Source organism: Pristiophorus japonicus, chromosome 9 (genome assembly GCF_044704955.1).
Source record: "Pristiophorus japonicus isolate sPriJap1 chromosome 9, sPriJap1.hap1, whole genome shotgun sequence".
NCBI classification, from domain to species: domain Eukaryota; kingdom Metazoa; phylum Chordata; class Chondrichthyes; family Pristiophoridae; genus Pristiophorus; species Pristiophorus japonicus.
This window is the reverse complement of record NC_091985.1, coordinates 193,564,650-193,592,261: the sequence shown is the minus strand read 5'-3', so window position 1 is coordinate 193,592,261 and position 27,612 is coordinate 193,564,650. Positions and strand designations below refer to the sequence as shown.

Genomic DNA, 27,612 nt, shown 5'->3' with positions numbered 1-27,612 from the left:
AAGTCTGCGGACTGCGCCATTTCCACCCCCGTGGTGGGCAATGGCAGCCTACTGAGAGCATCGGCGCAATTTTCTGTGCCTGGCCTGTGGCGGATGGCGTAGTTGTATGCGGACAACGTGAGTGCCCATCTCTGGATGCGGGCCGATGTGTTGGTAGTTATCCCTTTACTCTCGGAAAATAGGGATATAAGTGGCTTATGGTCAGTTTCCAATTCGAATTTTAGCCCAAACAGGTATTGATGCATTTTCTTTACCCCATAGACACACACTAACACTGTAGGCTCTCTCAGCCTTTGACAGACTCCTGAATGTATAAGCGACCGGTTGCAGTTTCCCGAAATCATTAGCTTGTTACAATACACATCCAACGCCATATGACGACGCATCACATGCTAGTACCAAACGCTTACATGGATCATACAACACAAGCAATTTGTTTGAGCATAACAATTTTCTCGCTTTTACAAAGACATTTTCTTGGCTTTTGCCCCAAACCCATTCGTCTCCTTTTCATAGTAAGACATGCAGTGGCCCGAGCAGTGTGCTGAGACCCGGTAAGAAGTTACCAAAGTAGTTCAAGAGTCCCAGAAACGACCACAGCTCCGTCACGTTCTGTGGCCTCGGTGCGTTCTCGATTGCCTCCGTCTTCGCGTTGGTGGGCCTGATGCCGTCCGCCGCGATCCTCCTTCCCAAGAACTTGACTTCAGGCGCCAGGAAAATGCATTTGGAGCATTTTAACCTGAGCCACACGCGGTTGAGTCGACTTAAGAACCTCCTCCAGGTTCTGCAGATGCTCGACGGTGTCCCGACCTGGGGCCAACATGTCGTCCTGGAAGACCACGGTTCTAGGGGGTGGTGTGTGGGGTCAGTTTGCATTCCCTGACTCAGAGCGGTTGCGAGCCTGGATTTATTAATCAGGGTGTGATAAAGTACGGCAGACAACTGGTTTGTACAAAGAAGGTTTGGGTTTTATTCAAGAAAGCAAACAACGCAAATACACTCCAGTAAAACTGTAAAATCTTACAAACGGTTCTAAACAATGGGGAATACTTTGTTACAGGTAATAAACACGACAGCAATACCTCCCACCTCCCACTTACTCTCGAGCTAAGTTAGACTCTCGGGCAACAGGGACAATGCTCACCAATCCTTCCTTTGACAGTTAGGGCTGTTTCGCGGTTTCGAGGTTATAGCCGGTTTGCCTTGCCGTACCCCGGGCGTGGCAGAAGACCTCTGCTGCGTATTGCAGCCAGTTGGGGCGAGTTCTTTTCTCCGACGTGGCGATGTTTCTTCCTGCGTTTTCTCGCCGTGCGCTCGCGATCTTGTTGTTCCGAAGGGCTTGGTCAGAAAAGTTCTTTCTGTGATGGTCAGAATAGAGATAGCTCTCTTGGTACGATAGGCCCTGTCGAAATCTCGACCTCCGATAAACGACTCAGACACCTTCAGCTCCGGCAGAAGTTTCTTTAATTTACTTGCTAGCAAGGGAAAGGTCACACTCAGCCAATGGCTAAGTGAACACCTCTGCAATGGTACAGTTTCACGAGATATTTATACAGTAAAACCCAAGTTATGGCCTCTCCCTGTGTACTGGCTCTGTCTCGCAGTCAGTGAATACAGATAAAGAGTTAATTACTACATCCTTGTCCTGACATGGTTTCCAGATATTTCCTTTTGTCAGGGTTATTAGTTGGCCAGCCAGCCATCGCTCGATGAGAGTGTGGTAATGAGCTATTACCTGCCTTGCATTGTGTCAGGATTGTCCAGTTTCCTGGTCAGTTATCTTTTTGCACCAAATGGATGAGGTCTCTACAAGAGATAATGGCTGGTGGTTTGAGTACTTTGAAAAGGGTGGGGTGGAGTGGAATTGGTGTTGTATAGACAATAGGAGAGCACCATGGGTGGGGGGGGGGGGGGGGGTACTTGTCTTCAGCAGGACTTGCCTCCTAGCTGTCTGGTGACTATCAGCCATTTCAAGCCAGGTTTAGCTGTTTATGCAAGCCGACTGCTTTATGCAGAAATTTCTGGAAGGACCAGGACTCCATTTTGTTATATATTGCAAAGGGCACAAAAATACCATGTGGTATCAGCTTAGATAAAAATACATTTCCACAGCCCTTAATTATATTTTGGGAGACTTCCTTATCTGCACCCCAAATCAACCTCGGTTCTTTGTTTAAATTTTGCAGCTCAGCTAACTCGAACTTGATTACGTGGTTTTAATCTGACGTTAATAGGCTTTTCTGAGTTGATGAACTCTTGTCCATGTGATAGCACTTTTTTTTTTGCTTTCGGAAGTCTGACCTGAGCCAGATAGTTCTATGCCTGTTGAAAAGGTGTTGGAATATGTATGTGACATTTGGGTCCGAGGGGTGGAGTGGATAATGTTTCTTCCGTGGTCGATTGTTTAAATGCTAGGTTCCCAGACAATTTGATTAGCTCCAATGTCCAAACTGGCCTTTTAGAGATTGACCCCAGCCCTTTTCTTGCAGACCCAACATTCACCTTTTTAAAAATCCCAAACTTGGTTAAAACTCGTAGATTTCTTCCATAAGCATTTTAGGACCCCAAACTTTCTGTTTGACAGTCCCAAATCAAATTTCCTTTTCAATGAGTCCAAACATTGAGGGGTTTCCATGAATTTTGCAATCCTACATGGTGTACGGGACCGACTTCAGTAAGCATTCCATGTTTCTGTGGAATATCGCCACCACTGATCGAATTCCAAACGGGCATCTGTTATAAATAAAAAGACCTTTGTGCGTGTTGATTCAGGTGAGGCCCTTCGATGATTCCTCCAGTTCCTGCATCATGTAGGCTGAAGTCAGATCCAGCTTCATGAACGTCTTTCCTCCCACCAACGTTGCAAAGAGGTCGTCGGCCTTTGGTAGTGGGTATTGGCCCTGCTGGGAGAAACGATTGATAGTTACTTTGTAATCGCCACAGATTCTGTTGGTGCCGTCTCCCTTGAGGACTGGGACAATAGGACTGGCCCATTCGCTGAACTCGATCGGTGAAATGATGCCCTCTCGTTGCAGCTGGTCTAGTTCGATCTCTATCCTTTCTCTCATCGTGTACGGTACTGCTCTCGCCTTGTGATGGATGGGTCGCGCCCCCGGAATTAGGTGGATCTGCACTTTTGCTCCTTGGAATTTCCCGATGCCTGGTTCGAACACCGAAGGGAACTTGTTTAAGACCTGGGCACACGAAGTGTCGTCAGCGGGCGATAGCACTCTGACGTCGTCCCAGTTCCAGCGTATCTTTCCCAGCCAGCTCCTGCCGAGCAGCGTGGGACCATCGCCCGGTACCACCCAGAGTGGTAGCTTGTGCACCGCTCCATTGTAAGAGATCTTTGTGATAGCACTGCCGATTACAGGAATCAGATCTTTAGTGTAAGTTCTTAGTTTCGTACGAATTGGAGTTAAGACTGGCTTTGAGGCCTTGTTGCACCACAATCTTTCAAAAGTCTTTTTGCCCATGATGGATTGGCTCACACTAGTTCCATTGACACCGGGAGTCCATTTAATTCAACATTCAGCATTATTGGTGGACAATTCATGGTGAATGTGTGCACCCCATGTACCTCTGCCTCCTCGGTCTGAGGCTCTGGTTCATCCTGATCCTCTGTGGACCTGTCCTCCTCTGCAACATGGTGGTTTGCAGGTTTAACAGGATTTGCAGCTCGTCTGCACATATGTTTGAGGTGTCCCATTGTTCCACAGCCCTTGAAAACATATCCTTTGAATTGGCATGAATGGAAAAGATGATCAGCCCTGCAGCCCCAACAAGGTGTTAATGGCCTTGCATTCATCACCCATGATGGTGGACTCTGAGACATCTGTGGATGTGCAGCTGCAGGCATGTGTGACCTGCCCTGTACATTGCGATTTGAAAACATCATCACTTTGCTCACAGTACTTGTAGCAATACTCATGTGCTGAGAGATTTGCTTCGTATTGTCACTGGTGGCAATGAACACCTGAGCTATTGCTATGACCTTACTCAAGGTTGGGGTCTCTACAGGCAAAAATTTGCGAAGTATAATTTCATGGCCAATGCCAAGTACGAAAAAATCTCTGAGCATGTGCTCCAAATGTCCTTCAAATTTGCAACGTCCTGCAAGACATCTTAGCTCAACGACATAACTCGCCACTTCCTGGCCTTCAGATCTTTTGCAGGTGTAGAACCGGTACCTCCCCATCAGAATGCTTTCCTTCGGGTTCAAATGCTCTCGGACCAGTATGCACAGATCATCGTACGATCTCTCCGTGGGTTTCGCTGGGGTGAGCAGATTCTTCATGAGGCCATACATTGGTGCCCAAAAATGGTGAGGAGGATCGCCCTTCGTTTGGCAGCACTCTCTTCCCCATCTAGCTCATTTGCCACGAAGTATTGGTCGAGTCACTCCATAAAAGTTTCCCAATCATCTCCCTCTGAGAATTTCTCCAGGACGCCCACTGTTCTGTGCAACTTGGGTTCGCTATCTGTATCTTGTCGCCAGGTATGATGTATGGAGAAAGAGTCGGACATACACTGTGAGCTCAACATAAAGTGTGACCTTAGTCTTTTATTGCAAGTCTCCAGAGTGCCTCTCCAACCTGTGAGGCCTCCTTAAATACCTGTGCTCCCAAGGGATTGTGGGATCCCTTGGGACTCCAAGGGATGAGCCCTCTCGTGGCTGTACAGAGTAAATACAAGTTTACAAATAGAACACTCCCTATCTCTGGAAACCTTCTCCAGCCCTACAACCCTTCCTATCTCTGTAACTTCCTCCAGCCCTACGACCCTCCCTATCTCTGTTACCACCTCCAGCCCTACAATCCTCCCTATCTCTGTAACCTTCTCCAGTCCCACAACCCTCCCTATCTCTGTAACCTCCTCCAGTTCTACAACCCTCCCTATCTGTAACCTCCTCCAGCCCATACACCCCTCCCTATCTTTGTAACCTCCTCCAGTTCTACAATCCTCCCTATCTGTAACCTCCTCCAGCCCCTACACCCCTCCTTATCTCTGTAACCTCCTTCAGCCCTACAACCCTCCCTATTTCTGGAACCTCCTCCATCCCTACGCCCCTCCCTATTTCTGTAACCTCCTCCAGCCCTACACCCCTCCCTATCTCTGTAACCTCCTCCAGCTCTACAACTCTCCCTATTTCTGTCACCTCCTCCAGCTCTACAACCCCCCTGAGTTATATGCACTCCTCTAATTGTGGCTTCTTGAACTTCCCAGACTTCTATCGCTCCACCATTGATTGGCTTCTGTGCCTTTAACTGTCTTGGACCCCAAGCTCTGGAATTCCCTCCATAAACCTCTCCTCCTCTTTCTCTCTCCTCATACTTTAAGATGCTCCTTAAAACCTACCCGTTCTCCTCATATCAGGGGTGATAGGTGATATATGGAGTCAAAATGCTGTCTGTTTTACACGCCTTCGGAATTCTTACTACTTTACAGGCGCTAAAAAATGCAGGTTATTGTTGTATAAATGCAAGTTGTAAGAATTAAAGTTGTTTTGTAAGAATTTAAGTTGTTGTATGCATTTAAGTTGTTGTAGTAGGAATTTAAGTTGTTGTAGTATGAATTTAAGTTGCATGAATTTAAGTTGTTGCAGTATGAATTTAAGTTGCTGCAGTATGAATTTAAGTTGTTGTAATAGGAATTTAAGTTGCTGTAGTATGAATGTAAGTTGTTGTTGTTGTAGTATGAATTTAAGTTGCATGAATTTAAGTTGTTGTAGTATGAATGTTTGTTGTAGTATGAATTTAAGTTGTTGTTGTAGTATGACTAAGTTGTTGTTGCAGTATGAATTTAAGTTGTTGTTGTTGTTTGAATTTAAGTTGTTGTATGAATGTCAGTTGTTGTTGGCAGGTGTCCAAGGGCTGTGACTACGTCTACTTTGATGGGACGGAGACCGGAGGGCGGCAGAGGATCCGGGTGGACCTCTCGTACCAACATGTCCGCGCCGCGCTCCACCTCAGCGCCTGGGCGCCGCAGCTGCCGCTGCAGATCGAGCTCTCCGACTCCCGGCTCAGCCAGGTCAAAGGTTGGCGGGTGCCCGTTCCCTCGGAGAAGGGGTAAGTGTAATCGCACAACCTCTCCGCCAACAACTCGCTTCTTGCCATCGCATTTTTATTTTGAGTTGCGCTTCTGTGACAACATTTTTCATTGTGAATTCCTATGTCAACGTTTAGAATGGAAAGTACGTATGTAAAGCGTGTCACGACTTCCAGCCAGGCTGTAATCCCTTCCTCTTGCATTCCTGGCCCCTGTAATCTGGGGGGGGGGAAACTGGAACCCACTCCACTTCCAAAATCGCCCTTGGGTTTTAGTTCCTGAACTCTAAATCAAAGTAGCTTAACAAAAGAATGAACCAGAAGAGAAAGACTTGTGTTTCTATAGCGCCTTTCACGACCACCGGACGTCCCAAAGTGCTTTACAGTAAATTAAATACTTTTAAATCATTATTGTAATGTGGGTAATGCAGCAGACAATTTGCGCACAGCAAGCTCCCACACACAGCATGTGATCAGGACCAGATAATCTGTTTTTGTTATTGTAATGTATGCTCACAGGTTTGTAGAGCTGTTGCATTGTGAGTAGCTTAGCCAGTCACGTGATGTTCGCAAGACTCAATAAACCCCAGTCCGTTGGGTCTAGGTCACCTACGATGAGGTATGCAGTTGTGAGCCTAGAGGATCAACTGGTAATGTGCAGTGTGATTGTTAAACCTTTGTTAATAAACCAACTAATTCTTAATAGCGACGTGATGCTATGAATTCTTAAGCAAAGAATCCATGAAGTAAATACATTACAGTTATGTTGATTAAGGGATAAATATTGGCCCGACACCGGGGATAACTCCCCTGCTCTTCCTCGAAATACTGCCATGGGATCTGTTACATTCACCTGCGAGAGCAAACGCAGCATCGGTTCAACGTCTCATCGAAAAGACAGCCCCTCCGACAGTGCGACGCTCCCTCAGTACTGCCCCTCCAACAGTGCAGCACTCTCTCAGTACTGCCCCTCTGACAGTGCAGCACTCTCTCAGTACTGCCCCTCTGACAGTGCAGCACTCTCTCAGTACTGCCCCTCTGACAGTGCAGCATTCCCTCAGCACTGCCCCTCTGACAGTGCAGCACTCCCTGAGTACTGCCCCTCCGACAGTGCGACGTTCCCTCAGTACTGCCCCTCTGACAGTGCGGCGCTCCCTCAGTACTGCCCCTCTGACAGTGCGACGCTCCCTCAGTACTGCCCCTCCGACAGTGCGACGCTCCCTCAGTACTGCCCCTCTGACAGTGCAGCACTCTCTCAGTACTGCCCCTCCGACAGTGCAGCACTCCCTCAGTACTGCCCCTCCGACAGTGCAGCACTCCCTCAGTACTGCCCCTCCGACAGCGCGACGCTCTCTCAGTACTGCCCCTCCGACAGTGCGACGCTCCCTCAGTACTGCCCCTCCGACAGTCCAGCGTTCCCTCAGTACTGCCCCTCTGACAGTGCGACGCTCCATCAGTACTGCCCCTCTGACAGTGCGACGCTCCCTCAGTACTGCCCCTCCGACAGTGCGACGCTCCCTCAGTACTGCCCCTCTGACAGTGCAGCACTCCCTCAGCACTGCCCCTCTGACAGTGCGACGCTCCCTCAGTACTGCCCCTCCGACAGTGCAGCATTCCCTCAGTACTGCCCCTCTGACAGTGCGACGCTCCCTCAGTACTGCCCCTCTGACAGTGCAGCACTCCCTCAGCACTGCCCCTCTGACAGTGCAGCACTCCCTCAGTACTGCGCCTCCGACAGTGCGGCACTCCCTCAGCACAGCCCCTCCGACAGTGCAGCACTCCCTCAGCACAGCCCCTCCGACAGTGCGGCACTCCCTCAGCACAGCCCCTCCGACAGTGCGGCGCTCCCTCAGTATTGCCCCTCCGACAGTGCAGCACTCCCTCAGTACTGCCCCTCCGACAGTGCAGCACTCTCTCAGTATTGTCCCTCCGACAGTGCAGCACTCGCTCAGTACTGTCCCTCCGACAGTGCAGCACTCGCTCAGTATTGTCCCTCCGGCAGTGCAGCATTCCTTCAGTACTGCCCCCCCCCCCGACAGTGCAGCACTCCCTCAGTACTGCCCCTCCGAAAGCGCGACACTCCCTCAGTACTGCCCCTCCGACTGTGCAGCACTCCCCCTCCGACACTCCCTCAGTACTGCCCCTCCGACAGTGCGGCGCTCCCTCAGTATTGCCCCTCCGACAGCGTGACACTCCCTCAGTACTGCCCCTCCAACAGTGCAGCGCTCCCTCAGTACTGCCCCTCCGACAGTGCAGTGCTCCCTCAGTAATGCCCCTCCGACAGTGCAGCACTCCATCAGTACTGCCCCTCCGACAGTGCAGCACTCCCCCTCCGACTCTCCCTCAGTACTGCCCCTCCGACAGTGCAGCGCTCCCTCAGTACTGCCCCTCCGACAGTGCAGCGGTCCCTCAGTACTGCCCCTCCGATAGTGCAGCGCTCCCTCAGTACTGCCCCTCGAACAGTGCAGCGTTCCCTCAGTACTGCCCCTCCGACAGTGCAGTGTTCCCTCAGTACTGCCCCTCCGACAGCGCGACGCTCCCTCAGTACTGCCCCTCCGACAGTGCAGCGTTCCCTCAGTACTGCCCCTCCGACAGCGCGACGCTCCCTCAGTACTGCCCCTCCGACAGCGCGATGCTCCCTCAGTACTGCCCCTCCGACAGTGCAGCGTTCCCTCAGTACTGCACTGGGAGTGTCAGCCTAGAGTTATGAGCTCAATTCCCTGGAGTGGGACTTGAACCCACAACCTTCTGACTCAGAGGCGAGAGTGCTGCCCACTGAGCCACAGCTGACACTGGCATTGACAGAGCATCCTTCACGACCACCGGATGTCCCAAACCTCTTTACAGCCGATGAAGTACTTTTGGAGTGTAGTCACTGTTGTGATGTGGGAAACGGGGCAGGCAATTTACACACAGCAAGCTCCCACACACAGCAATGTGATAATGACCTTCCTCTCTTTTTTTCTCTTATTTTTCATCATCCATCTTCCTTACATTGAGTCTACTGCACAGAAACCGGCCTTTGGGCCCAGCGGCTCCGTGGCGGTGTTTATGTTCCTCCCAACCCTCTACATCTCACCCCATCAACATAACTTTCTGCTCCTTTCTCCCTCATGTGTTTGTCCAGCCTCCCCTTAAATGCATCTATAATGATTGCCTCAACCACTCCCTGTGGCAGCGAGTTCCACATAATCACCACTCTCCGGGAAATGAAGTTTCTCCTGAATTCCTATTGGAAATCTTGGTGACTGTCTTATATTGATGGCCTCTAGTTCTGGTCTCACCCACAAGTGGAAACATTCTCTGTCTCTCTCTCTCTCTCTCTCTCTCTCTCTCTCTCTCTCTCTACCCCTCCTCTCTTTCTCTCTCTCTACCCCCTCCTCTCTCTCTCTCTCTACCCCCTCCTCTCTCTCTCTCTCTCTCTCTCCCCCCTCCCCCTCTCTCTCTTCCCCCTCCCCTCTCTCTCTCTCCCTGCCATCTCTCCCCTCCTCTCTCCCCCCTCCCCCGCTCGCTCTCGCTCTCCCCCCCCCTCCCCCGCCCGCTCGCTCTCTCTCTCGCGCTCTCTCTCGCTGTCTCCTGTTCGCTCTGTCTCGCTCGCTCTCCCTCTCTCGCTCTCTCTCTCTCTCTCCTTTCTTCCTTCTTTCTCACTCTCCTTTCTCTCTCACACTCTCCCTCCTTTCTCCTTTTTCTCTCTCTCCTTTCTTTTTCTCTCTCTCTCTCTCTCTCTCTCTCTCTCTCTCTCTCTCTCTCCCTCTATCTCCTTTCTCTCTCTCTCTCCTTTCTTTTTCTCTCCCTCTATCTCCTTTCTCCTCTCTCTCCTTTCTTTCTTCTTTCTCTCTCTCTCTCTCTCTCTCTCTCTCTCTCTCTCTCTCTCTCTCTCTCTCTCTCTCTCCTCTCTGTCCTTTCTCTCTCTTGTCCTTTTCTCTCGCTCACCTTTTTTCTCCTGCGCAACAGGCAAGCTGGAGACGCGGAGGAGGCGGTGGAGGACGAGGAGGAGGGCGAGAGGAAGGGCCGAGGATGCCCCCTCCAGTACCAGCGGGCCACCTTGCGGGTCCACACCCAGTTCGTGGCGGGGTCGCCCTCGGGCCGGCAGCTGGCGAGCCTGCTGGGCGCAGGCTGGCGGGTCGACGTGGGCGAGCTGGTGGCTCCCTGGGTGAGGGTCGGGGACCCCCGCGTGGCAAGGGTGGCGGAGGGGAGCGTGCTGGTCGGCCTCCAGCCGGGGGTGACGTCTGTGCAGGTGAGCGTGACCCGAAACCTGCAGCAGGGTGTGTGTGTGTGTGTGTGTGTGTGTGTGTGTGTAAATCCGCGCGGTCCCAGCCTGCAAGACCATCGACAGGCCGGAGCCACTGCAGGGAGCAGCGCGCGCTGCTGCAGGAGGGCGACGGCTACAAAGCCAGGTCGCTGATTGCAGTGCGGGCAGGCACAGCAGGAGGGGCGAAGGAGCGGCGAGAGTCCGTAGAGGGACGTGACCGGGGCCCTGGAGAGGCCTGAATCTGGGGCCTAGAAGAGGCGAGGGCCCAGGGGCCAGCACGGGCCCAGCCCACACTGCGATATGTGTACACGCTCGATCCGTGCAGCAGAGCTGGTCTCCAGTTAGCCTTGGGTAATCCTTGCCACTGGACCAAGACCTCGCTCTGTCAAGCCCCGTGTGGTGACTGGTGTGTAACGGCCACCGCACGTTGTTAAAATCCACGTACAGGCATCTTCCAACCATCGGCATGCAGTTCGGGAAAGTGCCACATGAGAGACTGTTAACTATGGTTGAAGCCCACGGAATTGAGGGCAAATTATTGACCTGGTTCGGAAATTGGTTGAGTGGCTAGCAGACACAGTCTGGATAACGGGCAGGTCGTCAAATTGGCAGGATGTGACTCGTGGTGTAGCGCGGGGATCTGTGTTGGGGCCTCAACTATTTATTAACAACTTAGATGATGGCACACGAGGTCACATACCCACATTTGCCGATGACACAAATATAAGTGGCATTGTAGGTAGTGTGGGTGGATGTGTACATGTATATTATATGTGCTATTCGTTTGTCATGGGGAAAATGCTTGAAACTATCATTAACGAAGAAATAGCGGGACATCTAGATAGGAATAATGCAATCAAGCAGACGCAGCATGGATTCATGAAGGGGAAATCATGTTTAACTAACTTACTGGAATTCTTTGAGGATATAACGAGCATGGTGGATAGAGGTGTACTGATGGATGTGGTGTATTTAGATTTCCAAAAGGCATTCGATAAGGTGCCACACAAAAGGTTACTGCAGAAGATAAAGGTACGCGGAGTCAGAGGAAATGTATTAGCATGGATAGAGAATTGGCGAGCTAACAGAAAGCAGAGAGTCGGGATAAATGGGTCCTTTTCGGGTTGGAAATCGGTGGTTAGTGGTGTGCCACAGGGATCAGTGCTGGGATCACAACTGTTTACATTATACATAGATGACCTGGAAGAGGGGACAGAGTGTAGTGTAACAAAATTTGCAGATGACACAAAGATTAATGGGAAAGCGGGTTGTGTAGAGGACACAGAGAGGCTGCAAAGAGATTGAGATAGGTTAAGCGAATGGGCTAAGGTTTGGCAGATGGAATACAATGTCGGAAAGTGTGAGGTCATCCACCTTGGGGGGAAAAAAACAGTAAAAGGGAATATTATTTGAATGGGGAGAAATTACAACATGCTGCGGTGCAGAGGGACCTGGGGGTCCTTGTGCATGAATCCCAAAAAGTTAGTTTGCAGGTGCAGCAGGTAATCAGGAAGGCGAATGGAATGTTGGCCTTCATTGCGAGAGGGATGGAGTACAAAAGCAGGGAGGTCCTGCTGCAACTGTACAGGGTATTGGTGAGGCCACACCTTGAGTACTGCGTGCAGTTTTGGTCACCTCACTTAAGGAAGGATATACTAGCTTTGGAGGGGGTACAGAGACGATTCACTAGGCTGATTCCGGAGATGAGGGGGTTACCTTATGATGATAGATTGAGTAGACTGGGTCTTTATTCGTTGGAGTTCAGAAGGATGAGGGGTGATCTTATAGAAACATTTAAAATAATGAAAGGGATAGACAAGATAGAGGCAGAGAGGTTGTTTCCACTGGTCGGGGAGACTAGAACTAGGGGGCACAGCCTCAAAATACGGGGGAGCCAATTTAAAACCGAGTTGAGAAGGAATTTCTTCTCCCAGAGGGTTGTGAATCTGTGGAATTCTCTGCTCAAGGAAGCAGTTGAGGCTAGCTCATTGAATGTATTCAAGTCGCAGATAGATAGATTTTTAACCAATAAGGGAATTAAGGGTTATGGGGAGCGGGCGGGTAAGTGGAGCTGAGTCCACGGCCAGATCAGCCATGATCTTATTGAATGGCGGAGCAGGCTCGAGGGGCTAGATGGCCTACTCCTGTTCCTAATTCTTATGTTCTTATGCTCAAACGAGCCAAAGGCGGGCAGAGGAAACATTACAAGGACACCCTCAAAGCCTCCCTGATAAAGTGCGATATCCCCCACCGACACCTGGGAGTCCCTGGCCCAAGACCGCCCTGAGTGGAGGAAGTGCATCCGGGAGGGCGCTGAGCACCTCAAATCAAGCGCAGGCAGCGGAAGGAGCGTGCGGCAAACCTGTCCCACCCTCCCTTTCCACCAACCACTGTCTGTCCCACCTGTGACAGACTGTGGTTCTCGTATTGGACTGTTCAGTCACCTAAGAACTCATGCTAAGGGTGGAAGCAAGTCTTCCTCAATTCCGAGGGACTGCCTATGATGATGATATTTTTTATATATATATATATATATATATCCCAGAGACTTGAGCACATAAATCTGAGTTGACACTCTAATACAGTACTGAGGAACTGCAGCACTGTCAGAGGTGCTCTCTTTCAGATGAGATGTTAAATAGCCTTCAGATCGATGTCTTTTTTAAAAAGAATCCCACTGCATTATTCAAAGAGGAGCAGGGGCGTTCTCCCTGGTGTTCTGGCCAACCTTTATCCGCAGCATATTTCCACCTTTGTACCATCGCCCGAATCCGTCCTTGCCTCAGCTCATCCATTGCTGAAGCCCCCATCTATGCCTTTGTTACCTCCAGACTTGCACTCCTGGCTGGCCTCCCACATTCTACCCTACGTAAACTAGAGGTGATCCAAAACTTGGCAACCCGTGTCCTAACTCGCGCCAAGTCCCGCACCAAGGGCTTAGTTGGGTTGACACTCGGGCCCTCACTATTGGGCCTAGTTGGGTTGACACTCAGGCCTCAGTATTGGGCCTAGTTGGGTTGACACTCAGGCCCTCACTATTGGGCCTAGTTGGGTTGACACTGGGCCCTTACTGTTGGGCCTAGTTGGGTTGACACTGGGCCCTCATTATTGGGCCTAGTTGGGTTGACACTGGGCCCTCACTATTGGGCCTAGTTGGGTTGACACTCAGGCCTCACTATTGAGCCTAGTTGCGTTGACACTGGGCCCTCACTATTGGGCCTAGTTGCATTGACATTCGGGCCTCACTATTGGGCCTAGTTGGGTTGACACTCAGGCCTCACTATTGGGCCTAGTTGGGTTGACATAGAAACATAGATAGAAACATAGAAAATAGGTGCAGGAGCAGGCCATTCAGCCCTTCTAGCCTGCACCGCCATTCAATGAGTTCATGGCTGAACATGAAACTTCAGTACCCACTTCCTGCTTTCACGCCATACCCCTTGATCCCCCGAGTAGTAAGGACTTCATCTAACTCCCTTTTGAATATATTTAGTGAATTGGCCTCAACTACTTTCTGTGGTAGAGAATTCCACAGGTTCACCACTCTCTGGGTGAAGAAGTTTCTCCTTATCTCGGTCCTAAATGGCTTACCCCTTATCCTTAGACTGTGACCCCTGGTTCTGGACTTCCCCAACATTGGGAACATTCTTCCTGCATCCAACCTGTCCAAACCCGTCAGAATTTTAAACATTTCTATGATGTCCCCTCTCACTCTTCTGAACTCCAGTGAATACAAGCCCAGTTGATCCAGTCTTTCTTGATATGTCAGTCCCGCCATCCCGGGAATCAGTCTGGTGAACTTTCGCTGCACTCCCTCAATAGCAAGAATGTCCTTCCTCAAGTTAGGAGACCAAAACTGTACACAATACTCCAGGTGTGGCCTCACCAAGGCCCTGTACAACTGTAGCAACACCTCCCTGCCCCTGTACTCAAATCCCCTCGCTATGAAGGCCAACATGCCATTTGCTTTCTTAACCGCCTGCTGTACCTGCATGCCAACCTTCAATGACTGATGTACCATGACACCCAGGTCTCGTTGCACCTTCCCTTTTCCTAATCTGTCACCATTCAGATAATAGTCTGTCTCTCTGTTTTTACCACCAAAGTGGATAACCTCACATTTATCCACATTATACTTCATCTGCCACGCATTTGCCCACTCACCTAACCTATCCAAGTCACTCTGTAGCCTCATAGCATCCTCCTCGCAGCTCACACTGCCACCCAACTTAGTGTCATCCGCAAATTTGGAGATACTACATTTAATCCCCTCGTCTAAATCATTAATGTACAATGTAAACAGCTGGGGCCCCAGCACAGAACCCTGCGGTACCCCACTAGTCACTGCCTGCCATTCCGAAAAGTACCCATTTACTCCTACTCTTTGCTTCCTGTCTGACAACCAGTTCTCAATCCACGTCAGCACACTACCCCCAATCCCATGTGCTTTAACTTTGCACATTAATCTCCTGTGTGGGACCTTGTCGAAAGCCTTCTGAAAGTCCAAATATACCACATCAACTGGTACTCCTTTGTCCACTTTATTGGAAACATCCTCAAAAAATTCCAGAAGATTTGTCAAGCATGATCTCCCTTTCACAAATCCATGCTGACTTGGACCTATCATGTCACCATTTTCCAAATGCGCTGCTATGACATCCTTAATAATTGATTCCATCATTTTACCCACTACTGAGGTCAGGCTGACCGGTCTATAATTCCCTGCTTTCTCTCTCCCTCCTTTTTTAAAAAGTGGGGTTACATTGGCTACCCTCCACTCGATAGGAACTGATCCAGAGTCAATGGAATGTTGGAAAATGACTGTCAATGCATCCGCTATTTCCAAGGCCACCTCCTTAAGTACTCTGGGATGCAGTCCATCAGGCCCTGGGGATTTATCGGCCTTCAATCCCATCAATTTCCCCAACACAATTTCCCGACTAATAAAGATTTCCCTCAGTTCCTCCTCCTTAATAGACCCTCTGACCACTTTTATATCCGGAAGGTTGTTTGTGTCCTCCTTAGTGAATACCGAACCAAAGTACTTGTTCAATTGGTCTGCCATTTCTTTGTTCCCCGTTATGACTTCCCCTGATTCTGACTGCAGGGGACCTACGTTTGTCTTTACTAACCTTTTTCTCTTTACATACCTATAGAAACTTTTGCAATCCGCTTTAATGTTCCCTGCAAGCTTCTTCTCGTACTCCATTTTCCCTGCCCTAATCAAACCCTTTGTACTCCTCTGCTGAGTTCTAAATTTCTCCCAGTCCCCAGGTTCGCTGCTATTTCTGGCCAATTTGTATGCCATTTCCTTGGCTTTAATACTATCGCTGATTTCCCTAGATAGCCACGGTTGAGCCACCTTCCCTTTTTTATTTTTACGCCAGACAGGAATGTACAATTGTTGTAATTCATCCATGCGGTCTCTAAATGTCTGCCATTGCCCATCCACAGTCAACCCCCTAAGTATCATTCGCCAATCTATCTTAGCCAATTCATGCCTCATACCTTCAAAGTTACCCTTCTTTAAGTTCTGGACCATGGTCTCTGAATTAACTGTTTCATTCTCCATCCTAATGCAGAATTCCACCATATTATGGTCACTCTTCCCCAAGGGGCCTCGCACAATGAGATTGCTAATTAATCCTCTCTCATTACACAACACCCAGTCTAAGATGGCCTCCCCCCTAGTTGGTTCCTCGACATATTGGTCTAGAAAACCATCCCTTATGCATTCCAGGAAATCCTCCTCCACCGTATTGCTTCCAGTTTGGCTAGCCCAATCTATGTGCATATTAAAGTCACCCATTATAACTGCTGCACCTTTATTGCATGCACTCCTAATTTCCTGTTTGATGCCCTCCCCAACATCACTACTACTGTTTGGAGGTCTGTACACAACTCCCACTAACGATTTTTGCCCTTTAGTGTTCTGCAGCTCTACCCATATAGATTCCACATCATCCAAGCTAATGTCTTTCCTAACTATTGCATTAATCTCCTCTTTAACCAGCAATGCTACCCCACCTCCTTTTCCTTTTATTCTATCCTTCCTGAATGTTGAATACCCCTGGATGTTGAGTTCCCAGCCCTGATCATCCTGGAGCCACGTCTCCGTAATCCCAATCACATCATATTTGTTAACATCTATTTGCACAGTTAATTCATCCACCTTATTGCGGATACTCCTTGCATTAAGACACAAAGCCTTCAGGCTTGCTTTTTTAACACCCTTTGTCCTTCTAGAATTTTGCTGTACAGTGGCCCTTTTTGTTCTTTGCCTTGGGTTTCTCTGCCCTCCACTTTTCCTCATCTCCTTTCTGTCTTTTGCTTTTGCCTCATTTTTGTCTCCCTCTGTCTCCCTGTATAGGTTCCCATCCCCCTGCAGTATTAGTTTAACTCCTCCCCAACAGCACTAGCAAACACTCCCCCTAGGACATTGGTTCCGGACCTGCCCAGGTGCAGACCGTCCGGTTTGTACTGGTCCCACCTCCCCCAGAACCGGTTCCAATGCCCCAAGAATTTGAATCCCTCCCTGCTGCACCACTGCTCAAGCCACGTATTCATCTGCGCTATCCTGCGATTCCTACTCTGACTAGCACGTGGCACTGGTAGCAATCCCGAGATTACTACTTTTGAGGTCCTACTTTTTAATTTAGCTCCTAGCTCCTCACTATTGGGCTTAGTTGGGTTGACACTGGGCCCCACTATTGGGCCTAGTTGGGTTGACACTGGGCCCTCACTATTGGGCCTAGTTGGGTTGACACTCAGGCCCTCACTATTGGGCCTAGTTGGGTTGACACTCAGGCCCCACTATTGGGCCTAGTTGGGTTGACACTCAGGCCCCACTATTGGGCCTAGTTGGGTTGACACTCAGGCCCCACTATTGGGCCTAGTTGGGTTGACACTGGGCCCTCACTACTGGGCTTAGTTGGGTTGACACTGGGCCCCACTATTGGGCCTAGTTGGGTTGACACTGGGCCCTCACTATTGGGCCTAGTTAGGTTGACACTCAGGCCCTCACTATTGGGCCTAGTTGGGTTGACACTGGGCCCTCACTATTGGGCCTAGTTGCATTGACATTCGGGCCTCACTATTGGGCCTATTTGGGTTGACACTCAGGCCTCACTATTGGGCCTAGTTGGGTTGACACTGGGCCCTCACTATTGGGCCTAGTTGGGTTGACACTGGGCCCTCACTATTGGGCCTAGTTGCATTGACATTCGGGCCTCACTATTGGGCCTAGTTGGGTTGACACTCAGGCCTCACTATTGGGCCTAGTTGGGTTGACACTGAGCCCTCACTATTGGGCCTAGTTGGTTTGACACTGGGCCCTCACTATTGGGCCTAGTTGGTTTGACACTGGGCCCTCACTATTGGGCCTAGTTGGTTTGACACTGGGCCCTCACTATTGGGCCTAGTTGGGTTGACACTCAGGCCTCATTATTGGTCCTCATTGGTGGACACTCAGGCCTCACTGATCAGCTGTCGGGCCGAGTTAGTCAGGCCGAGGCCCCCGGGCCCTCGGGTCTATTGGGGCCGAAATTGCCCCCAGACCAAAAAGTAAGTTTTTTTTCTCTCCGCCCCAAACCATGGGGCGGGTCTTGCGCCGATATTGAGCTCTTTGTTCTGAATGTCCGGCCAGGACGCTGTTGAGGGGCGAACGTACCGTTGCAGTGGGTCAGCCGTCCCAACGAGTCATCAACGTTGCACTGATGCGTCACAACCTCCCTCCCCTGCAGTTAAAGGGGCAGGCCGCTTCGAGATCTGCACGGGGTTGAGTTTGGGCCGCTGGGCCACCAGGGAGGGTTTCGGCCGGGCCTGCGGCCAAGAAGTGGGTGCCGTACCCGTGGCCACCACCGTCAATTAAAACAAAATGGCGGCCGCGCGCTCTCCCCTTTAAAGGCATATGCGCCGCCCAGCCACATACAGCTTCCCGCAGGAAGAAAGCTGTCGGGGGCACCAACTGGTGGCGAGGCCACTCCCACGGGGCAATTTCCCGCAGGGGACAGACGGGGAGCTGCAAGAGGGGGGAGATTTCGGCCCCACTCGGGGGGGTTTGGAGTCTGGTTCTCCTGGGCCTCGTTGGTCTAGTTGTTCAAACCCGTCGGTTGCTTTCCCCGGGGTGTGACGCCACAATCTCCTTCCTCTCCTCAGGTCCTGTCCCCGGTGTCGGAGTCGGTTATCGGTCGGCGGGCGGTGACGGTGGCGGAGGACAAGGTAGCCATCGCCGAGCTGGGCGTCCAGCTGGTGGCCGGGATCGCGCTCTCGCTCAGGCCCGCAGACGGGGGCCACGGCCGGGTGGTCGTCGTCACGGCGACGGCGCAGGAGGCCTTGCACAGGCCCAAGCAGGTAGGCCCAAGGCTCGGGACTCTCGCGGGGGGGGGGGGGGGCAGTGCGGGTGGTGGGGGTGGGGATGGGAGGTCAGACTCTGGGGTCACATGGAGTGAGGCACATGTTGGAGATGGAGGGACGGAGAGACTGAAGGGAAGGAGCGAAAGAGAGAAATTGAGGGCGTGCAGGGGGAGAGAGAGAAAGTGAAAGGGTGGAGGGAGAGAGAAAATTAAGGGGTGTAGGGAGAGAGAAAGTGAGGGGATGCAGGGAGAGAGAAAGTGATGGGATGGAGGGAGAGAGAAAGTGATGGGGTTGAGGGGAGAGAAAGTGATGGGGTTGAGGGAGAGAGAAAGTGATGGGGTTGAGGGAGAGAGAAAGTGATGGTGTTGAGGGAGAGAGAAAGTGATGGGGTTGAGGGAGAGAGAAAGTGAGGGGATGGAGGGAGAGAGAAAGTGATGGGGTTGAGGGAGAGAGAAAGTGATGGGATGGGGGAGGGAGAAAGTGAGGGGATGGAGGGAGAGAGAAAGTGAGGGGATGGGGGAGGGAGAAAGTGGGGGGATGGAGTGAGAGAGAAAGTGATGGGATGGAGGGAGAGAGAAAGTGATGGGATGGAGGGAGAGAGAAAGTGATGGGGTTGAGGGGAGAGAAAGTGATGGGGTTGAGGGAGAGAGAAAGTGATGGGGTTGAGGGGAGAGAAAGTGATGGGGTTGAGGGAGAGAGAAAGTGATGGGGTTGAGGGAGAGAGAAAGTGATGGTGTTGAGGGAGAGAGAAAGTGATGGGGTTGAGGGAGAGAGAAAGTGATGGGATGGGGGAGGGAGAAAGTGAGGGGATGGAGGGAGAGAGAAAGTGAGGGGATGGGGGAGGGAGAAAGTGGGGGGATGGAGTGAGAGAGAAAGTGATGGGATGGAGGGAGAGAGAAAGTGATGGGATGGAGGGAGAGAGAAAGTGATGGGATGGAGGGATTGAGAAAGTGATGGGATGGAGGGATTGAGAAAGTGATGGGATGGAGGGAGAGAGAAAATGATGGGATGGGGGGAGGGAGAAAGTGATGGGATGGATGGAGGGAGGGCGAAAGTGATGGGATGGAGGGGGAGAGAAAGTGAGGGAATGGAGGGAGAGAGAAAGTGAGGGGATAGAGTGAGAGAAAGTGAAGGGAGGGAGGGAGAGACAAAGTGAGACGATGGAGGGAGACAGTGAAGGGGTGGAGATGAAGGGAGTGAGGGAGTGGAGGGAGAGAGACAGTGGAGGGATGGAGGGAGTAGAGGGATTGGAGGGAAAGAGACAGTGAAGGGATGGAGGGAGTGGAGGGAGAGAGACAGTGAGGGAGTGGAGGTATGGAGGCAGAGAGGGAGTGGAGAGAGAGAGAGCGAGGGAGTGGAAGGAGTGGAGGGAGAGTGACAGTGCATGGATGGAGGGAGAGAGGGAGGGAGTGGAGAGAGAGAGGAAGTGGAGGGAGAGAGGGAGCGAGGGAGAGAAAGGAGTGGAGGGAGAGAGATAGTGAAGGTGTGGAGGGATGGAGGAAGAGAGGGACAGAGGGAGAGGAGGGAGCGAGGGAGGGGAGGGAGTGAGGGAGAGAGGGATTGGAGGGAGAGGGGGATTGGATGGAGAGAGGGAGAGGAAGGAGTGGAGGGATTGAGACAGTGAAGGTGTGGAGGGATGGAGGGAGAGAGGTAGGGGAGGGAGCGAGGGAGTGGAGGGAAAAAGACAGTGAAGGTATGGAGGGAGAGAGGCAGGGGAGGGAGCGAGGGAGTGGAAGGAGTGGAGGGAGAGAGACAGTGGAGGGATGGAGGGAGAGAGAGACAGTGGGGGGATGGAGGGAGCAAGACAGTGGAGGGAGAGAGACAGTGGAGGGAGCGAGGGAGTGGAGGGAGAGAGACAGTGCAGGGAGCAAGGGAGTGGAGGGAGAGAGACAGTGTGGGGATGGAGGGAGCGAGGGAGTGGAGGGAGCGAGACAGTGGAGGGAGCGAGGGAGTGGAGGGAGAGAGACAGTGGAGGGAGCGAGGGAGTGGAGGGAGCGAGACAGTGAAGGTGTGGAGGGATGGAGGGAGAGAGACAGTGGAGGGAGGGAGCGAGGGAGCGAGGGAGTGGAGGGAGCGAGGGAGTGGAGGGAGAGAGACAGTGGAGGGAGCGAGGGAATGGAGGGAGCGAGAGACAGTGGAGGGAGAGAGACAGTGGAGGGAGCGAGGGAGTGGAGGGAGCGAGGGAGTGGAGGGAGCGAGGGAGTGGAGGGAGAGAGACAGTGGAGGGAGCGAGGGAGTGGAGGGAGAGACAGTGGAGGGAGAGAGACAGTGGAGGGAGCGAGGGAGTGGAGCGAGGGAGTGGAGGGAGGGAGAGAGACAGTGGAGGGAGAGAGACAGTGGAGGGAGAGAGACAGTGGAGGGAGTGCAGGGAGCGAGGGAGTGGAGGGAGAGAGACAGTGGAGGGAGCGAGGGAGTGGAGGGAGAGAGACAGTGGAGGGAGTGGAGGGAGCGAGGGAGTGGAGGGAGAGAGACAGTGGAGGGAGAGAGACAGTGGAGGGAGCGAGGGAGTGGAGGGAGAGAGACAGTGGAGGGAGCGAGGGAGTGGAGGGAGAGAGACAGTGGAGGGAGCGAGGGAGTGGAGGGAGCGAGGGAGTGGAGGGAGCGAGGGAGTGGAGGGAGAGAGACAGTGGAGGGAGCGAGGGAGTGGAGGGAGAGAGACAGTGGAGGGAGAGAGACAGTGGAGGGAGAGAGACAGTGGAGGGAGAGAGACAGTGGAGGGAGCGAGGGAGTGGAGGGAGCGAGGGAGTGGAGGGAGGGAGCGAGGGAGTGGAGGGAGAGAGACAGTGGAGGGAGAGAGACAGTGGAGGGAGTTGAGGGAGAGAGACAGTGGAGGGAGTGAGGGAGTGGAGGGAGAGAGACAGTGGAGGGAGCGAGGGAGTGGAGGGAGAGAGACAGTGGAGGGAGCGAGGGAGTGGAGGGAGCGAGGGAGTGGAGGGAGAGAGACAGTGGAGGGAGAGAGACAGTGGAGGGAGAGAGACAGTGGAGGGAGCGAGGGAGTGGAGGGAGAGAGACAGTGGAGGGAGCGAGGGAGTGGAGGGAGAGAGACAGTGGAGGGAGCGAGGGAGTGGAGGGAGAGAGACAGTGGCGGGAGCGAGGGAGTGGAGGGAGAGAGACAGTGGAGGGAGCGAGGGAGTGGAGGGAGAGAGACAGTGGAGGGAGCGAGGGAGTGGAGGGAGAGAGACAGTGGAGGGAGCGAGGGAGTGGAGGGAGAGACAGTGGAGGGAGAGAGACAGTGGAGGGAGCGAGGGAGTGGAGGGAGGGAGAGAGACAGTGGAGGGAGAGAGACAGTGGAGGGAGAGAGACAGTGGAGGGAGTGCAGGGAGCGAGGGAGTGGAGGGAGAGAGACAGTGGAGGGAGCGAGGGAGTGGAGGGAGAGAGACAGTGGAGGGAGTGGAGGGAGCGAGGGAGTGGAGGGAGAGAGACAGTGGAGGGAGCGAGGGAGTGGAGGGAGAGAGACAGTGGAGGGAGCGAGGGAGTGGAGGGAGAGAGACAGTGGAGGGAGCGAGGGAGTGGAGGGAGAGAGACAGTGGAGGGAGCGAGGGAGTGGAGGGAGAGAGACAGTGGAGGGAGCGAGGGAGTGGAGGGAGAGAGACAGTGGAGGGAGAGAGACAGTGGAGGGAGAGAGACAGTGGAGGGAGAGAGACAGTGGAGGGAGCGAGGGAGTGGAGGGAGCGAGGGAGTGGAGGGAGGGAGCGAGGGAGTGGAGGGAGGGAGCGAGGGAGTGGAGGGAGAGAGACAGTGGAGGGAGAGAGACAGTGGAGGGAGTTGAGGGAGAGAGACAGTGGAGGGAGTGAGGGAGTGGAGGGAGAGAGACAGTGGAGGGAGCGAGGGAGTGGAGGGAGAGAGACAGTGGAGGGAGCGAGGGAGTGGAGGGAGCGAGGGAGTGGAGGGAGAGAGACAGTGGAGGGAGAGAGACAGTGGAGGGAGAGAGACAGTGGAGGGAGAGAGACAGTGGAGGGAGCGAGGGAGTGGAGGGAGAGAGACAGTGGAGGGAGAGAGACAGTGGAGGGAGCGAGGGAGTGGAGGGAGAGAGACAGTGGCGGGAGCGAGGGAGTGGAGGGAGAGAGACAGTGGAGGGAGCGAGGGAGTGGAGGGAGAGAGACAGTGGAGGGAGCGAGGGAGTGGAGGGAGAGAGACAGTGGAGGGAGCGAGGGAGTGGAGGGAGAGAGACAGTGGAGGGAGCGAGGGAGTGGAGGGAGAGAGACAGTGGAGGGAGTGGAGGGAGAGAGACAGTGGAGGGAGCGAGACAGTGGAGGGAGCGAGACAGTGGAGGGAGAGAGACAGTGGAGGGAGCGAGGGAGTGGAGGGAGAGAGACAGTGGAGGGAGCGAGGGAGTGGAGGGAGCGAGACAGTGGAGGGAGCGAGGGAGTGGAGGGAGCGAGGGAGTGGAGGGAGCGAGGGAGTGGAGGGAGCGAGGGAGTGGAGGGAGAGAGACAGTGGAGGAAGCGAGGGAGTGGAGGGAGAGAGACAGTGGAGGGAGCGAGGGAGTGGAGGGAGAGAGACAGTGGAGGGAGCGAGGGAGTGGAGCGAGGGAGTGGAGGGAGAGAGACAGTGGAGGGAGCGAGGGAGTGGAGGGAGAGAGACAGTGGAGGGAGTGGAGGGAGAGAGACAGTGGAGGGAGCGAGGGAGTGGAGGGAGAGAGACAGTGGAGGTGTGAAGCCACAATGAATAGGCTGATGTTGACTGAGAGCATGCCTTGGCCGCAGTGACCTTCTCCTCTCCAGTACCCCTGGGGGTGACAGCCCAGGACCGAGATGGATCTAACTGATGTTCCTGTGTGTCTGTCTCTGCCTTTGCCCCCACAGGAAGCGGCCCTGAGCCTGTGGTTGCGGTACAGTGACGGGACCTGGGCCCCGCTCTGGCTGTACCAGCCGGCGGACTTTGCGCTGACGGTGGTGTCTCTGGACGAGCGGGTGGTGTCGGTGCGTGGCGGCGAGGTGGTGGCGGAGGGCGAAGGCAGCGGGTACCTGCTGCGGGCCGAGTTGGCGATCCTCGGGCAATGTCGCAAGCCCAGGCGCAAGAGCGGGCCGGTGTTGGCGTCGGCGGAGGGCAGGGCGGAAGTGCTCTTCGGCCGGGAGGAGCGGACGTTCCCGCACCGGGAGCGCCCCGACAGCCGGCTCTTCGACGCGGAGGCGGAGGCTGCCGGGACCCGGGGCCCCTCCCCGGGCGCCGGGGGGGAGGAGCTGTCGCTGACCACCCGGCGGGTGACGGAGCTGGAGATGGGCCTGTACGCCCTGCTGGTGGTCTTCTGCCTGGCCATCGCCGTCTTCTTCGTCAACTGCCTCACCTTCGTGCTCGGGTACCGGGGCAAGGAGCCGCCGGACCCCCAGCCCGGTCGGACCCTCCGCTGGGTGTGGGCGGGCACCGAGGGGGAGGCCCCAGGCCGCCAGTCCCAAACCTCAGCCCAGCGGGGGGAGCGGGCGTCCAACGGGGGCAGCTTGGGCCGTACCAATGGGGGGACCTTGGGCCGTACCAATGGGGGGAGCTTGGGCTGTACCAATGGGGGGATCTTGGGCTGTACCAATGGGGGGACCTTGGGCCGTACCAATGGGGGGACCTTGGGCCGTACCAATGGGGGGACCTTGGGCTGTACCAATGGGGGGACCTTGGGCTGTACCAATGGGGGGACCTTGGGCCGTACCAATGGGGGGACCTTGGGCCGTACCAATGGGGGGACCTTGGGCCGTACCAATGGGGGGACCTTGGGCTGTACCAATGGGGGGACCTTGGGCCGTACCAATGGGGGGACCTTGGGCCGTACCAATGGGGGGACCTTGGGCCGTACCAATGGGGGGACCTTGGGCCGTACCAATGGGGGGACCTTGGGCCGTACCAATGGGGGGACCTTGGGCCGTACCAATGGGGGGACCTTGGGCTGTACCAATGGGGGGACCTTGGGCTGCACCAATGGGGGGACCTTGGGTCGTACCAATGGAGGAACCTTGACCATTGCCAAAGGGGGGACCTTGGACCGTACCAATGGAGGGACCTTGGACCGTACCAATGGAGGGACCTTGGGCTGTACCAATGGAGGAACCTTGACCATTGCCAAAGGGGGGACCTTGGGCTGTACCAATGGAGGAACCTTGACCATTGCCAAAGGGGGGACCTTGGACCGTACCAATGGAGGGACCTTGGACCGTACCAATGGAGGGACCTTGGGCTGTACCAATGGAGGAACCTTGACTATTGCCAAAGGGGGGACCTTGGACCGTACCAATGGAGGGACCTTGGACCATACCAATGGGGGGACCTTGGGCTGTACCAATGGAGGAACCTTGACCATTGCCAAAGGGGGGACCTTGGACCGTACCAATGGAGGGACCTTGGACCATACCAATGGGGGGACCTTGGGCTGTACCAATGGAGGAACCTTGACCATTGCCAAAGGGGGGACCTTGGACCATACCAATGGAGGGACCTTGGACCATACCAATGGGGGGACCTTGGGTCATACCAATGGAGGAACCTTGACCATTGCCAAAGGGGGGACCTTGGACCATACCAATGGAGGGACCTTGGACCATACCAATGGGGGGACCTTGGGCATCGCCAATGGGGGGACCTTGGGTCATACCAAAGGAGGGACCTTGGGCCGTACCAATGGGGGGAGCTCGGGCCGTACCAACGGGACCTCCTCCCCCGCCATCCCCATGAGGTTGTTAGGCATTGGAGGCGACGACTGGGTTTCCCAACTTGATCCTCAGGGGTTCACCTACGGGCTTTCCTGGCAGGGGTTCAGTGACGGGGTTTCCCGGCCCACCCCCCAGGGGTTCAGTGACGGGGTTTCTCGGCCCAACCCCCGGGGCTCCATCGGGGGCTACTGCCGCGTCGAGGGGGGGTCTCCTGGCGGGCCGGGGCCGGACCTGCGCTCGGGGGGGACCCCGGGGGACCCGCGGCCGAGGCGGGGCAGGCAGTTTTCCACCGTCGCCGCGGCCGCCCCGGACACGGGGGCCGAGGGCGGGGCTGATTCGCCCGCCACCCAGTCCATCGTGGTGGCCGACGAGGAAGGCATCCGCTGGGTCTGCCAGGACATGGGGCTGCAGGACCCCGACCAGCTCAGGCGCTACATGGAGCGGATCCGCGAGCGCAGCGCTTAAAGGGGCAACGCCCTCGCCCACTGGCCGGTGGGGCCCACCGCCGCCACGTCACGGCTTTAAGAGGACCAGACTTTTTTCTTTTGCCCCCAAAAAATACCGAAAGGAAACTTGAATTCTAAACGTAAACCCACGAGGTCACGGCGGCGGCATTTTAAGATGGGGATCAGCAGCAGGAAGGAAGAGAGGGATATGTTGATGGGGTGCGACGAAGTAACGAAAGAAAAGGAGGACTTGCCTCGATACAGCGACGTCGACCACCACGGGTGGTCCCACAGGCCCTTCACGGACAAGTATTGGTGAAGCGCAGACCCTGTGGTGATGCAGGAAACATGGCAACGAATATCTAACAGCAAGATCTCACAAAGAGCAACGCGATAAACGACCGGATCGTCAGGTCCTTCGGCGTCGCTTACGGGAAAAATATTGGACCCAGCACACTGAGCAGAATTACACCCGTGCTCCCCCCTACCTCTCCCCCCTCGGCCACGCTCTTCCTTCAGAAGTGACCGTGGGAGCTTCGACATCCATCCGAGGGGCCAGACAGGGTCCTCGTTTTAACGTCGCGACGCAAAGATGGCAGCTCCGGCAATGCGGTACCTCCTCAGTACGGCCCCTCCGACAGTGCGGCGCTCCCCCAGTACTGCCCCTCCGACAGTGCGGCGCTCCCCCAGTACTGCACCTCCGACAGTGCAGCACTCCCTCAGTACTGCCCCTCCGACAGTGCAGCGCTCCCCCAGTACTGCCCCTCCGACAGTGCAGCACTCCCTCAGTGCTGCCCCTCCGACAGTGCGGCGCACCCTCAGTACTGCCCCTCCGACAGTGCAGCACTCCCTCAGTACTGCCCCTCCGACAGTGCAGCACTCCCTCAGTACTGCCCCTCCTACAGTGCAGCACTCCCTCAGTACTGCCCCTCCTACAGTGCTGCACTCCCTCAGTACTGCCCCTCCTACAGTGCAGCACTCCCTCAGTACTGCCCCTCCTACAGTGCTGCACTCCCTCAGTACTGCCCCTCCTACAGTGCAGCACTCCCTCAGTACTGCCCCTCCGACCGTGCAGCACTCCCTCAGTACTGCCCCTCCGACAGTGCAGCGCTTCCTCAGTACTGCCCCCCAACAGTGTTGTGCTCGCTCAATACTGCCCCTCCGACAGTGCGGCACTCCCTCAGTACTGCCCCTCTGACAATGTGGTACTCCCTCAGTACTGCCCCTCCGACAGTACAGCGCTCCCTCAGTACCGCCCCTCCGTCAGTGCAGCCCTCCCTCAGTACCGCCCCTCCGACAGTGCAGCACTCCCTCAGTACCTCCCCTCCGACAGTGCAGCACTCCCTCAGTACAGCCCCTCCGACAGTGCAGCACTCCCTCAGTACCGCCCCTCCGACAGTGCAGCACTCCCTCAGTACTGCCCCTCCGACAGTGCGGCACTCCCTCAGTACTGCCCCTCCGACAGTGCAGCACTCCCTCAGTACTGCCCCTCCGACAGTGCAGCATTCCCTCAGTACCGCCCCTCCGACAGTGCAGCACTCCCTCAGTACCTCCCCTCCGACAGTGCAACACTCCCTCAGTACCGCCCCTCCGACAGTGCAGCACTCCCTCAGTACCTCCCCTCCGACAGTGCAACACTCCCTCAGTACCGCCCCTCCGACAGTGCAGCATTCCCTCAGTACCGCCCCTCCGACAGTGCAGCACTCCCTCAGTACTGTCCCTCCGACAGTGCAACATTCCCTCAGTACCGCCCCTCCGACAGTGCAGCACTCCCTCAGTACCTCCCCTCCGACAGTGCAACACTCCCTCAGTACCGCCCCTCCGACAGTGCAGCATTCCCTCAGTACCGCCCCTCCGACAGTGCAGCACTCCCTCGA

The 27,612-nt window shown here is 54.5% G+C and overlaps 1 protein-coding gene across 1 annotated transcript in view; it reads left to right on the top strand.

Moving 5' to 3' along the window:
• The window catches only part of LOC139274030 (transmembrane protein 132B-like), a 61,305-nt gene extending 34,832 nt beyond the window's left edge, over window positions 1–26,473 (top strand). Inside the window, exons 5-9 of the mRNA XM_070891082.1 lie at window positions 5,863–6,068; window positions 10,002–10,284; window positions 18,457–18,651; window positions 23,460–24,099; window positions 24,613–26,473. Coding sequence (XP_070747183.1) covers window positions 5,863–6,068; window positions 10,002–10,284; window positions 18,457–18,651; window positions 23,460–24,099; window positions 24,613–25,754 — 2,466 coding nt within the window. The 3' untranslated portion in view covers window positions 25,755–26,473. The remainder of the gene's footprint in view (window positions 1–5,862; window positions 6,069–10,001; window positions 10,285–18,456; window positions 18,652–23,459; window positions 24,100–24,612) is intronic.
• The last annotated feature ends 1,139 nt before the right edge of the window (window positions 26,474–27,612 follow it).